Source organism: Gobius niger (assembly GCF_951799975.1).
Source record: "Gobius niger genome assembly, chromosome: 5".
NCBI lineage: Eukaryota > Metazoa > Chordata > Actinopteri > Gobiiformes > Gobiidae > Gobius > Gobius niger.
In genome coordinates this window covers 31442219-31457023 of record NC_136856.1, presented here as the reverse complement: position 1 = coordinate 31457023, position 14805 = coordinate 31442219, and the positions used below count along the sequence as shown (strand labels likewise).

The 14805-nt window shown below is 43.9% G+C and overlaps 3 protein-coding genes across 3 annotated transcripts; all 3 read right to left on the bottom strand.

Moving 5' to 3' along the window:
* Window positions 1-7304: 7304 nt before the first annotated feature.
* Window positions 7305-9684, bottom strand: rab33ba (RAB33B, member RAS oncogene family a). Its single transcript, XM_079556960.1, has 2 exons — window positions 9226-9684; window positions 7305-7844 (listed from the first exon to the last, which is right to left on the bottom strand). Exons 1-2 carry the CDS (start codon window positions 9451-9453, stop codon window positions 7356-7358), a joined length of 717 nt encoding a protein of 238 aa, XP_079413086.1. The 5' UTR covers window positions 9454-9684; the 3' UTR covers window positions 7305-7355.
* Window positions 9685-12202: 2518 nt separating this feature from the next.
* LOC306963793 (histone H2A-like) lies at window positions 12203-12649 on the bottom strand. The gene has a single exon (XM_079557490.1). It carries the CDS (start codon window positions 12586-12588, stop codon window positions 12211-12213), a length of 378 nt encoding a protein of 125 aa, XP_079413616.1. The 5' UTR covers window positions 12589-12649; the 3' UTR covers window positions 12203-12210.
* Window positions 12650-13575: 926 nt separating this feature from the next.
* On the bottom strand, window positions 13576-13974 carry LOC306963395 (histone H2B 1/2-like). The gene has a single exon (XM_079556957.1). The coding sequence runs from the start codon at window positions 13963-13965 to the stop codon at window positions 13591-13593; it is 375 nt and encodes a 124-aa protein (XP_079413083.1). The 5' UTR covers window positions 13966-13974; the 3' UTR covers window positions 13576-13590.
* Between the last annotated feature and the right edge of the window lie 831 nt (window positions 13975-14805).

Sequence of the window (14805 nt, the reverse complement as noted above, 5' to 3'; positions counted from 1 at the left end):
TACATTGAAGCCCTTTTTGAAAAACCTTCCCTTCCACGTCCTTTGTAACACATCAGGACTAAATGTGTCTTCAAGTGAAATCTAAGCCCGTTTTCACACAGGCTGTAGTTGGGTCGACCTAAAGGGAGAGAGCGGCACCTTTTAGGTCAGTGTGAATGGTGTGACCGAACTAACTTTGGAGTAAATGCAGTTGGAACTAGGGCGGACTCGGGCCGACCTACGAGGCGCTCCAACATGTGTGAAAACGGCCGATGTCTCTCTGTGAAACTTGGGTTAGATGAAAATGAGCTGAAGGTCCAGTGTTGGAACAGAACAGTGGAGGTCTTGGCTGCGTCCGAAACGAGCAGATTGGTAAGAGCTCTTACGACAAACCAGATGTGTGTCAGCGTCCGCCATGACAAGATGCTTCCGAATTGTGCTGTCAGTTAGGAAGGAGTTAGGAAAAGGAGCCTCGATGGTAACTATCATAGCCACTTTAGCATAGGGACCTCTGATGCTAACTAACCAGTGATTAGGAGCTATGTGCCATCCCACAAGCCACTGCGCCAAATCCGCCCCCACCTTGAAGTGATGCATGCGCAACCACTGTTGATTGGCAGTCGCACATTTAATAATAAAAATAATAATTAAAAATTAAGATTCTGCACAAGCCAAACTTTATAAAAGTGACAAAATCCATGTTGTCGTCCCCACAGCTCAGTCACATGTCAGTGTTAGAGTAAACTCAGTAAACACATTAAATACTTTTGTTTTCATTTAGTAGAAACTTAAGCCACATGGATCATTTTCTACTGTAGCTTTATGGAACAGCTCTTGAAATAAATAAAAAAACACTAAAGGGAAATGTATGGATCATTTGGTGTTTTTTTTTGTGGGACACTATGTTGTTGTTGGACACTGTACACTAGGGGGCGACATGCACTTTTGTTTGGCCTGCTCTCCACCAATAACTTTAAAGAAGAAGAAAAGCAGCTGTTGGTGATGTCACTTCCCTTTCCCCTGTTAAAGGATGGACGGATTGTTCAAAATGCTGCTGAAGCTCTAGTTCACTCACTGCATAGAGGTCTAACAGTCGACCCCATGAGTTCGTTGCTAGTGTTAGTGCTTAGAGGCTACAATTTGATGGTTTCAGACGCAGCCATAGAAGAGGAAGCATCAGCCGAGAACACATAATGGACACGAGCGCTACAGAACAGACACAGACCGGCCCATCAGTGCTCTGTAAAACACTCACATCCCACACTCGTCACACCAGTGTAAACACGGATGTGTGAGGGGTCAGCGTCACTTTACATTCATTTACATCATATTAGAGAAACACCCTACCATGATCTTAATCACTACAGAGGTGATTTTAACCTGAAATGAAACCATAATGTGACCTGATTTAACCTGATTGTGTAAATTTAACCTTTACACAGTGCATTTTCTGCAGTTCAGCTTTACCCAAATTTAAAAACTTCTCAACTGGAGAGAAACAGTGTAATGCCTCATTTAAAAGCTAAGGCCTACATATATAGTTTTGTCTCCATTTTCTCACTTTTCTTGCTTCTTTGCCTTTTTCGGTTGCTTTATTGTTTTATTTTGTTTCATCGCTTTTTATCGTGTTTTTGTATTTTTTCCTTCTTCGTGTCTTTGTTCTTTTTTATCTTTTTTTTGTCTGGAGTCACCTTTTTGTTGCATTATTGTCGCTCTTTTGTTGCTTCCTTGTCACTTTTGTCGCCTTTTTTCCGTTGCCTTGTCACGTTTCGTTTTTTTTGCCTCATCTTTGTTGCTATATTGACCCTTTTCCAAGAAGCTTTTAAGATTTGGGTAAAGCCAAACTGGAAAATGTGGAGGTTAATATCTTTCTAAAATGATGTGTCCGCTACAATGGACATATCATATTCACCCAGACCATTTAGTGTGATTTTTCATTTATCTTTTATACTTGGAACACCAGGTTTTTCCGTCTCTTCCTTCCCTGATCTCTCTCTCCTCAATCGACTCATTTCCAACTTCAGCTCCACATCCCCCGAACTAAAGAAGAAAAGACACACGTGGAATTTTCCCGTCTTTGCCGAGAGGGTGAGGCATTTTATTTATCAAAAAAAAAAAAAAAAACAATGACAAGGACACTTGAACAGAACAGTTTTCAGAAGTAAAAAGCAAAGGCGTCCGAGTCTTATGTTCTGAGCAGAGTCCTGAGAGAAGCTTTGTCCCGTCTCCGCTGAGGGGCCACAGAACCAGCTGGGGCCCCGCAGACGCAGCTCCACTGTGCACCGTTTGTGATGCGCACACACAGTCATTTAAAAACAAAAAAACAAAAGGCTGAATACATCCCGTTAGCAAGACGGACCACGTGAGGGCTGCGCAATTATGTAATACATTTCAGAGCATGTTTGTGTCACTCGAGACAAAAATAGCCTATTTTACTTGGAACGCAGCTCTACCAATCGCCAAACCATGACTCTCAGGCTGCTTTTTGCAACCCTGGCAACCCTTGCCCATAGAAACTTGCTATTTTAATTCTTTCTAGGGATTTTCATGATTAATCAGTTAAAAACCTCTTAACCCCCACTTGAACCGAGCACATTTTCTCCAAATTGGCATCACTCAAATCTGAAAGTGTCGAAGACGTGTGAATAAAGTGATGAAAAATCAACAAAAACATAAAAAAAAGAGTCAACAAAAACACCGACAAACGCACGTTAAAGCGTGTTGAAGCAGTACTAAGTAACTCTTCCCCCTAGAGGCCATAAGCACAACTGCAGGTGTCGTAGCAAGTTACGATTTTTTAACTTATTAATTGTCTTGGAGAGTAAATACTACGCTGACAGGGAAGGCGAAGGGAGAGAGGGTTACTGTGCATCCAATTATACAATGAAAATATTTTTTTTCCCTCAAACTTGGCTGTAAATACTGTTTAAAGTGACGTTAGCCCACAGTTAGCTTTGCCCGTTAGCTTGTTAGCTTCTTCTTCGTGATTACATTAGTGTGTATTGGTGACTCCGGACCGGTGACAGTCAAGTTGCAAACATGGTTTTCTGGCCAGAGACACCAGGGGGAGATGAAAGACCCTCCAATCATCCCATAAACACTTGTATTACCCCCACAGGGACTACGAAAAGGGTTTATTAAGGTAAACACGTTACTTAGTACTGCTTTAAATGACGGAAACGCAAAAAAAAGCAAAAAAAACAAACGCAAAACAAGCGTCAAAAAGCCGACAAACTACATGAAGAAAAATCTTAGATCACATTGTAGGTCTTAGCTTTCAAATGAAACGTAACTCTGTAGGCTGCAAGTTCCGGTCAAGAAGCTTTTAGATTTGGGTGAAGCTGAACAGGAGAAAATGCACTCGGTTTAGGCGGGGGTAAAAGGTTAATCGGTTAAATAGTATGTCAACAATTAAAATGATCTTCTAGTCAAAAAAGAACAAAGAACAGGATAGTTTTGTTTTACGAAAAAGGATATTGCGATGAATTGCGCAGCCATATTGCACGTACAAACCGACTGCAAGGAAAATGACAGACATCTCGTGAAACGCCCGAACTGGCAAATAATAAGGTAACGGGGGTTTCACAGGTCGACAGGCAACAGTGCATTTACAGTGAAGTATCAAGTTTATTTATATTCCCTTGCAAGAGCATAAAACAAAAGACTTATTTGTCAGTTTTGTGCATCTCCTCGAAAGTCAACTGGACTATATTATTGTCTAGTCGGTGAATTGTGGAGCCAAATGGACAAAAAACCAAGTGTCGGACTGAATGACCAAGTGTCTCCATTCTGTTTTGTCAGGAAACAAACGGGCCATTTGTTTTCCTGCCAACTCCGTCATTTCTGTTATGCTGCGACGGCCCTGTGGTCAAACCATAGTCAGGAGCCGTAATGAGCCAGTGCCACGGGATTACTTAGGGAAGTCATGCTATCGGGGGGGAAAGGTATGTGTCCTTAAAGTGATAGTCTGCAAGTTTGCAAAGTGAGGAAGACAGCGTGACATTTTAAAGTAAACAATCAAATTCCTCCCCTCTTTAAGGCGAGACACTGCAGGTAAATAGGGAAAAAATGTATATTTACAGATATCAATTTGAAACTGTTGCTGTAGATTAACTGGCATAAATGTGAGAAAAAAATACATTGCAAGTTTTCTGTCGTTTTAACTTTTCATATAAGAACAAGGTGTTTTATGCCTAAAGATGCACCAAATTTCCCATCTTTTCGGCGACTAAACCTGAATAATGGATAGAGCTACATTCAAATTTATGGTTTCATTTTATTGATAAATGAGCTACCAAGACATTTTCAGAGGGGATTTTGGATTTCTTGTTTAGTTTTAAAATAAGCTGTTTTTAAGTGGAAAAATGTGTTAAAAAAATAATTTTCGCCTTATTTTTTGACATTCAAAACTCAATAAATGGGGCTTAGGGATTAAATAATAAAAAATCCCTCTGAAAATTTTTTCCAAATATTGTTCAGTCCAAAGCTGGAAAATGTGAAGTCTTTAGGTCCGACTGACGTGGACATAGTGTCGCCACAATGACAGAACAATGTGTTTTGAGAAAAAGGCCCTTGAAATTTCATTCTCCCATACAAGTCTATGGGGGAACATTGAATCAGCGCAATATTTAAACATGTTTTTGTGAAGATTAGGTATATTTTCTGTTTCCGGGTGAAAGCTTATATGTTCAGAGACCAATTTGGCCCAAAACCTGAAAACTGAAAAAATTGAGTTTTGCCTGTAGTGTCTCCCCTTAACCAGAAATCCCTTCTTAGTTTACAAAATAAGGAGAGCGGGAACAGAAAGTTCAAAAGTAAACGATCAAGCCTCTCGTCTTTACTCCTGATCGGACCGGACAGGCTGGTTCACAGGAAAAGCTCGTCTCATTGGTCAACGCGGGAGGATACTTGACTCTGATTGGCTGCCGATATCCGGGAAGGTGGGACTTAATGAAAAATAATATATATATTACTTACTTTACATCACAATGCAAGACAAGGTGGTCGATTTTGCACATTTTATAAAACTTGTAAAACATTTAGACTTCCAGACTATCACTTTAATCAGTATAGAGTTGATTTGTGAGAAGCATTATTACAAGGTAGTGAATGCCTTTGTTTGGCTGCTGACGAAAGATACTTTACCATTAGTTATTTATTATTTCTGACATGGACAGTGTTGGGTCAGCAGGATGAGACCTGACGTTTCTCATTGGACCGTGTAGGCCAATGTCGCAGCAATAGCCTGTTCTACTGGTTACAAAGGTTGAAGAGAAGTTACATCGTTCTTCATGTAAATCTACCAAATGATGAGATAATAAAATAAAGCTGGATAAAAATGTATATTACTTTGGCATCACACACCTGCACGAGTTGGTCGAGTCCAATCGGTTGTTCCATAGATGAGCTGGACTGACTGTGCTGCTGAATGTGGGTGAAGACACTTTACTCCCAGGCTGAAAAGAGTAGGGCTGGGTACATCTACACTACATTCTTATTTTCGATTTCAGTACGAACGATACTTGCTTTTCGATACCGATACCTGAACGAAACTTTTTTCCGATACTCAAATATTTGTCGTCTTGAACCAGAAAACAGAGCATCATCATATGTGGAAGATTTGCACATTTACAATAGATACAGCCGGCATCTCGTCATAGAAGGGGGCGTGGCCTCGCCGAGGGGGGAAATAGAATCTTTTAGGAAACACAATTTTTCACTCTATTTAGCCATTTTCTGGTGGAATATGAACTTATTTATCACATACAAATAAAGTCAAGTGTAAATGGGGTCCATATGGATATTTTCTCACAGCAGATTGTTCAGTAGAAGTTAAAAAAAGGCAGTTGTAGCAAGCGCTAGCTAACATTAGCATTAGCCCGATGCTAGCATGTAGCATCATGTTAGCATTCTCCGTTTTTTAATGTATTTATGGGCTGTTGAACCACTTTGCTCCTCCCCATGTCTTTGTATGTTCATTTAGTAGAAACTAGATTCATAATTCAGCATTTGTTAAAGTAGTTTTTGAATAATTAGAGAAAATTTAGATTTTTTTCAAAATTGTTCTTCCCCCTTAACTGTTTTAAAAAATGACCATATATGGGCGATTCCAGAGATGCCGTCTGTATCAATATCAGGCTCAGAAATGGGAAAACGAGAAAAAATTGTGGCAAAAATAAGCAAAAGCTTTTGTTAAAAAAAATGGGAAGAAAATGAAACAAGTGGGAAAAAACCCTTCCATTGAGCTGGAACAACCTAGTCACTTCCTTTAATGCTGTATACTTTTCACCAATAGAACCTAAACTTTTTTTCTCTCCACCAGACTGGTATGGTTTAACGGTACCCAGCCCTAAAAATTAGCTCCCAGAATGCCACTGGACAGACTTCCACAACGCCTCAGGAGGAGAAACTGAAATCCTCCCTAACTCATACTTTCCCATGAAGCAACAGCACACCGGCCAAACGTCAAAAGTCATGCGACACCATTATCCCCATCCTTTTTCTTGTCTTTAAATGCAGTGATATTGTTTGGAAATCCATCGTTTACTTGTTGGTCTTTTTGCAGAGTCTATACACGATGTTCCTCGTCTCTCATCAAACCATGTGGGAATAACAATACTGAGAGCACGGACGGCTTTTGAGAGCATTTTACGGAAAAAAGTAGCTTTTCCACAATGACGTCCAACCAAAAATCGCTATAAACGTGGTACTGCTTCACTGACTTTTCGATACGGATACATTCCTAATAATTTAAGAAGCCCAGAAGTTTTCACGTGAATGCCCCTCATGATGGAGTTCAAACCCGCTCAGGTTCCAGAAGTCAAATTCCCATTCATTTTTCTCCATGGAGTCAAATGCTAAAATGTTCTAAACCAAAGTGTATTTATTTGTTTTAAAAGGCGCATTATGCAACTTTTTATGTGAGAAAAAGTTAAAATGTGTCTGTATTTGACCTTGTAGTGACCCAGCGGCTGTGTGAGTGGTCAGCGTGGCCCCTTTACTTTCTGTCACACTGGTCTCTCGGACGCTCCAGGATCAATTGTTTGGAAGGTTTCCACTGCTGACGGAGCCGCTCACAAGAAAACCTACAAAGCAATGAATCCTGGAGCGTTGTAGAGACCAACTACTTTTTTTTTCCGCATAAAAAGTTGCATAATGCGCCTTTAACCTCTCGCCACCAGCCTCAACTGAGCACTTTTTCTCCAGTACTGTTTTTTCAAGAAGCTTTTAGATTCGGGTAAAGCCAAACTGGAGAAAGTCTGCTTGGTTCAGGAGCGGGATAAGAGGTTGACCCCCAATAACAATAATAATGCGAAACGTTCCGTAACCAGAGCGGGTGTGGAGGTGGACGGGACTGTTGCACCCCCAACCCTCTCTCAGCAGCTGGAGCAGCTCCAGCCCCGGCCCGCGTCGTCCCTGCCCCGGCCCAGGTTGACCGTGGGCCCGCGGGGCTCTGCGGGCGGCTGACTCAGCACCAGAGGCTTCTGCGACTTCAGCTTGTGGGCCACGGTCATAAAGATGGCCTCCACGTGGTCACTGTTCCTGCCCTGCGGCTCCTGCGCGCCCCCGGGGCTCTTGGCCGAGGTCTCGAACAGCGGCATGGAGTGCGAGTCGGCGAACTGCTGCGCCGCGTCCGTGCCCACCTGCAGCGAGTCCCGCAGGTCGCACTTGTTGCCCACAAGGATGCGCGGCACCTCGGGCCCCAGCGCGTGCTGCTGGCACTCCTCGATCCAGGCGGGCAGGCTGGCGAAGCTGGCCGCGTTGGTCACGTCGTACACGAAGACGATGGCGTGGACGTTGCGGTAGTAGTGCTGCACCATGGACTTCCGGAAGCGCTCCTGGCCCGCCGTGTCCCACAGCTGGATCTGAGAGGGGCAGGAGAGTCGAGAGTTACCTTGTGTATGTAATGCGTGGGATACATAAATATGCCTTGGCTTGAGTATTAAGGATCCTCCTATTTTTATTACTTTACAGCCTGTGTCAGGTTTACAGTAAGTTCTCATGCTGCCACTTTGGTTTCATCACTGTATAACTTCACATCATAAAGCTGAATAAATAAGGGATTATCTTAATAAAATACAAAGCTCTGTATTAACTTTATTAACCACAATAGGGCTGGGTACAGTAAAAAATCATTCAGATTCTAGTACTTTAACAATACTTGGTTTTCGATACCGATACTTAACACTTTTTTCGATACCTATGCTAAAATATTTGTCAAATAAAAACAGTGGAAGATAATTTACAATATAGGGTTCAGAAATGTGAAAGATGGGCAGAAAAAAGGGGGAAATTGTGTAAAAAAAAAAAATGGGGGGGGGGGAATAGGGAAAAATGGGCGGGAAAAATTGGGGAAACAAGGAAAAAAATGGGGGGAATTGTGTGGGGGGGGAGGTAAAAGTGGGGCAAACTTAAAAAAAAAAATCTTTCTACTTTTCTAAGTATTTGGACAAAAATGGGGGAAGTTCGATAATAAGTTCGTAATCTTCACTTTACTGTGCGTTTGCCAAATTACCCCTGGTATTATTACGCCTTACAATATAGTTCCCCTTTTATCCGCTTAAAAAATCCACATTGTTTAATTTTGTGTAATTATACTTTGTAGTGTAACACTTCACGTAACCATATTTAAATAGGGAAAACGTGGAAGAGCTTGGTAGCTTCTATCTTGACCAGTTTTGGAGCTATAGAGGAGAGGAGGAGAGGCTAAATGCTAACGCCGTCTGCGCTGTGTTTACGTGACTGAAGGCACGGGGGAAGATCAGACAGGTACAAATGAACTCGTCAAAGCTAAGGTAAGAACATATCTCAGTATGTAAAAACGGTGGCCTATTCCTTTAATAGAATTTTATTGTCAATCGAGGTAGAAATTCATTTTTGGCTCATCGACACATAAAAACACTAGGGACAACACAAACATACCTGATAGAGAAAAAATACATAAGAAAAAGAAACGTAGAACATTTCTTTAACTCAGCCATTTTAGCCAGTGGAACAATTAAAGAAATAATAAATATGTTTTGGGGAGAAAATGTTGTGATGGGCACTTGAAGGGCACAGGGCAAAGGGGCAGGTGACCCCCTGGACTCTCTCTGTGCACGTCCCCCCTTCTATTTGTGGAAATTCGTGAATTACAACAGTAAAGTCGCCTCTATTGTTACAAACTGCCTGCCCAGCCTTGCACCGATCAAACAAAAGCAACCAGCGCAGTTTGCTCATATGCAGCTCGGCGTGTGACAAACCTACCTTGATTTTCTCCCCGTCGATCTCCACCAGCCTCTCCCTGAAGTCCACCCCGATCGTGGCCTCGGTCTTCTCGGGGAACTTGCCCGCGCAGAAGCGGTAGGTGAGGCACGTCTTCCCGACCCCCGAGTCTCCGATGACGATGATCTTAAAGATGCGAGTCCGCGGGGGAGGGAGGCTGGAGCTGGTCAGAGAACCGGAGAACTCAAGAGAGGAGCCGATCTCCGCCATGACAGCAGAAAGCAGGCAGCAAAGGGAGGGAGGGAGGAGGGAGGAGGGCGTTCACCGCGGCAGATGAGACGTCAAACAAAGCCGCTGCCAGACGTCGCCATTATTCCAACACGAAAGCGATCGAGTAGGTTTGATGTGTGCGCTGGTTTATGGGGAAACGTACGGCCGGGGTCTTTCTGTTTGCCTGCTGCACTGAATGTAAACACGGCAAGCCACGTACGACCGAGCGGATGTGGTTCACCGCTATTAAAACTCCGTGCGGAAACACAAGGAGACGTAGAAGCCGTTGTTCCGTTCCGCTCCCGCAGCGAGTTTAACCTCTGACCCCCCGCCCGACCCGAGAGCGTTTTCTCCGGTGTGGCTTTACCCAACTTTAAAAGCGCACAAAAAAAGCAACAAAAAAGCGGCAAAAACTAACAAGAACGTGGCGAAAACACGACCCCAAAAAAATGAAATGAAAATGAAAAGGCAAAGACAGGAGAAAAAAGAGACAAGAAAATGGCATAAACGGGGTGACAAAAAAGAAGTGAAAAGTAGCAACGACAACGCAACAAAAATGTGACAAAAAAACAACAACAAAAAGGCAACGAAAACGACCAAAAAGACAAAAACAGGACAAAAAAAAGAGACAAAAACATGACATAAACAGGGTGACAAAAAAGTTACGACTTTTGTGGGTCTTAGCTTTCAAATGAGGTGTTAACTGCGATGTCGTCACATCCGTTGGCCGTGGTAGGCATTTTACATTGTCAAATTTGATGAAAATCCTATGATCGGCAAAAACAATGTCCATAAACAGGGCATTGCTTCTCTTGCGCTGTAACAGATCCTGGACGCATCAGCTGTTGCCGACCATTCACCAAAACATCCGGCGAAAACGTAAACAATAACAGTGATCGCTTGTATAGGCTGAAGCTTTTAGATTTGGGTAAAGCTGAACTGGAGGAAATGCGCTCGAGGTTATTATTTTCACAAAAATACTCTTGATAGACATGAAACATATTGTTATACATAAAGAGAAGGGTTTCAAAGTGATAGTAGCAAAATGCTGATTGATTTCCTGCCCCACAAACAATATTCCTGCCCTTTTATTTTCTATCTTTCACCAAATAGGTGAAAACATGAGCCCCATTCAAACAGTGAAAACTACATCATTGTCTTTTTAGATGGAGGTGGCTTTTAATAGAGACCAGCAGAACCAGTTTCTCTCACGTTTTATTATAGAACTACTTATACTGCTCTGATTGCAAATATAGGCCTATCACTGAAGTACCACCACCACCACCACTACTACTACTGTCTGTCACCAACACACACCACTAGTGCAGTTCTTTTATGATCCTACAGGTATAGCCAAGAGTGTGTGGAGAAAAAAAAAAACCATTACGACGTGGTTGACTTTGGCAGTCTGTTGCTTGCTAGAGAATCTCGCCTCGCTTTTTGTAATTTAGATGGTTCACCGCTAGGCTGGAACCCAGAAGGGGGGGAGTGGCCTGGTCACGATCAGGTACCGCAAGTCTGATCTAAAGAGCTCAAAGCGGAAAAAGAAGTTCACTGGGATTATAGGGATTATTCTTCCATCATGTAACAGTATGACTGGACAGAAGGCCGTTTTGTTCAGAGGAACGACATTTCTAACATTACAGATATTAACTATGTTGGGACATTGCAACAAAGGAAATGTTGTATTTGTCAATTTGTGTTTTTATGCTTATTTTATTTTATTTATTTCCGTTTATGCCCCAGCTGAAGTTCACACAGTTTGTTAATTCAACCCTAGAACACTGTTGCCGGATGTTTTCCACCCGAGCAAATACATTTATGTGATTTTCATTCTGATGGTTTATCTGAGTGTCCCGGGTCTCTGGGCTTCAGCTTTGTCTTTAACATCTTTGATGGGTGTTTTTCTAATCCAAAACACACTTTTTCCCACAGAAGAAGATCTTTATCTATATAGCGCCTTTCACAGACATGGTCACAAAGCGCTTTACATGAGACAATTGTACGTTCACTCGGTGGTGTAAACTACGTTTGTAGCTTCAGTTTCCCCTGGGGGAAACTGTCAGAGGCGCTTTCGCAACTACACACGTCTGCACCAACGGACCCTCTGACACCACCATACATTCACTCACACACATCATTCATCCTGGCCTATTGTGCATGTTTTTAGTGGTAGGGGAAACCGGACTACCCAGAGAAAACCTACGCAGACACGGGGAGAACATGCAAACTCCACACAGAAAAGGCCCCGTCCAGGTGGGAATCAAACCCGGACCTTGTAGCTGTGAAGCGAGAGCACTAACCGCTGCAATACCGTGCCGCCCAGGCACATGTTTGGCAGCAATAGTGATAGAAGGGTAGGTTTGTGTATTTAATCAATCTTGCCCCCTTTATCTGGTCCGCTCATGCTTTTCTTTCATTTTATTAGACATGAATGTTTAATTTAAAAGAATATAAAAACTACTCAAATATGTCATGTTGATAGAGTTGCATCATTTCGGGTAAAAATAAATAACCTGGCGTTAGTGAGGACGTTATGAAATTGAGCGACAGTGTTCTAGAGTTAAACACAAATTACACTTTTCCCACAGCTACATGAGCAATTATGGCACAAAAGAAAAATGTTGCTGGAAACATTTAGGCTGTAACGTGGCCGTAGCACACGGAGTGTTTATTGAACGTCCACAAGAGCCGCCCTTTCATAGCAGTGTGTGGCTCTTAAAAGAGCCGTTGTGTTTCCGTTGAGAAAGCGCCGCTTTACTTGGCCTTCTCGGTCTTCTTGGGCAGCAGCACGGCCTGGATGTTGGGCAGCACTCCTCCCTGGGCGATGGTCACTCCTCCCAGCAGTTTGTTGAGCTCCTCGTCGTTGCGGACGGCCAGCTGCAGGTGGCGGGGGATGATGCGGCTTTTCTTGTTGTCGCGGGCGGCGTTACCGGCCAGCTCCAGGATCTCAGCGGTCAGGTACTCCAGCACGGCGGCCAGATACACGGGAGCTCCGGCGCCCACACGCTGGGCGTAGTTGCCTTTGCGGAGCAGCCTGTGCACACGGCCGACGGGGAACTGCAGCCCGGCCCTGGTGGAGCGGGTCTTGGCCTTAGCGCGGACCTTTCCTCCGGTCTTTCCTCTGCCGCTCATGGTTGTAGATGTTTCTCTGAGGATCAACTCGAAGAAAGAAATGCTGCGGACGGAGACTCTCCGCATTTTATCTGTGAATGGGCGCGAGCGTTAGGGTGCCGCGCCAATCAGCTTCGAGAGCGACAGCCCGCCCTTTTTCTTTTGTCATTTCAATCTGTGAGTCCATGTGATGGGACTTATGGCTCTGTGAAGGAGCTGTTCACTTTAAAGAGCTTTTTAAAGGATGGACGTTAAAATGGACGTTGTTTTAACGAAAATGTCAGTATTTCTCACAATATAACATCGATATTTCCCTCTATGGAGTTTGTTATCACAAAAAACAATCACACGATCTGATGAAGCTTCTATTGCTCTCATTCGTGTAACTTTCTCTGCCCATCTCTCCCTCGCACAAGACAGAGGAGGAAACGTAAGTGAAAGAGGTCTCGCTTTAACGCGATCTCCTCTGTAACCGTTGTTTATTCTCCTTGTGGGGCAGCGGAGGTGACCGGGGTGGACTGAGGAGGAGGCGGTGATGTTTGTTTTGTTTTCACGGACCCCGCGCGCCTTTTTATAATAATAAAAGTAATAAATCAGCAAAACCACAAACGCATGTTGTCATTAATAAGGAAAACTCTGGACAGACACAATTGGCACCTTTTGAAATGGTAAAAGACCGATTTGACTTTCACTGCATACATTGTTTATCACCATAGACTCAGAGGCATGAAGTATTTGCAGCACCAGGTTATTGGCTGTATGATTTTTGGGAAACTATCAGCCATAACCCTAACCCATTTCACTACATACGTTTTCAAAATAGTTTTTATAGGAATATCCATAATCTAAGTTCATAAAGTCACTTACACTCCAACCATTCGCTTGTACCAGTGGGTCAACAGTGTTGACCCACTGACCGTCTGACCAGCCTCACACTCGCGACATGTTTGGTTCATTCTTTGAAGTTTGTTCTCAGTTTAGTGGGTGGCTCTTAAAAGAGCCTTTAGGTTGAGGGGCAGGAGTTCACTTGGAGCTGGTGTACTTGGTGACGGCCTTGGTGCCCTCGGACACGGCGTGCTTGGCCAGTTCTCCGGGCAGCAGGAGGCGCACGGCCGTCTGGATCTCCCTGGAGCTGATGGTGGAGCGCTTGTTGTAGTGCGCCAGGCGCGAGGCCTCGGAGGCGATGCGCTCGAAGATGTCGTTGACGAAGGAGTTCATGATGCTCATGGCCTTGGAGGAGATGCCGGTGTCGGGGTGCACCTGCTTCAGCACCTTGTACACGTAGATGGCGTAGCTCTCCTTCCTGGTCTTTCTCCTCTTCTTTCCGCCTTTACCGGCGGTTTTGGTCACGGCTTTCTTGGAGCCCTTCTTGGGCGCGGACTTCCCTGCTTCAGGCATGTCGATCAGCTGAAGTTCAGACTTGAATACAGAGTAGGGGCTTGGAGTCTTATTTATACCCTCTCTATGCAGACGCAGGCGGGCCAGTCCTCCTCTCTGATTGGCTGCGCTCAGACTGAGCCAAGAGAAGCCAATGACAGTCCAATGATGGGGCTTTTCCATCAAGGTGCTGGTTCTCGGCTGTTTCAGAGCTGGTGCTGGTGCTGGTGTAGCGATTTTAAACTACCCCCCCCCCCCCCATTCACCTTACCCCCCGGTACTTTGAAATTGATTTCAGACTACCGGGGGGTAACTTGAAATCGATTTCAAATTACCCCCGGGGGTAACCTGAAACTAGCCTGAAATGGGGGGTAGTTTAAAACCTTTACACCAGGTTTGTTCCATACAGACTTTTCCACCATAGCAATGATTTGGGAAGTCAATTAACTGTCACATAAAACATGGATAGTATCTGCTACAGCCATTTCTGGTTATAAAATACACAGCTTGTCCTGTCACAGCTGCCATTAAGAGTTTGGCTTCTTCTCTCTAACTGCTCCTCTTGTTTTAGCTGTAGCATAAAGCAAAGTTTCCTCCGGGAAGTTATAAGCACTATCTAATATTGGTTGTTTGTCGAAAGGGAAATCCACACCCCAAGGTGCACATCACTGGTGCTCGTTTCTTAGTCCAGCTTTGAACTGGTTCCCAACCGGCAGCACATTTGTGGGACATCTCAGTCCAAACTCCAGAGTGCACGCGCTGTACGTTAGGTCCTGTTCTGGATGGAGCAGCGGTTCGGACCGCGTGGTGTGAGTGACCTGAGGTCAGAGCGGCTACGCAAAGTTCTGGGCTCAATCCGAA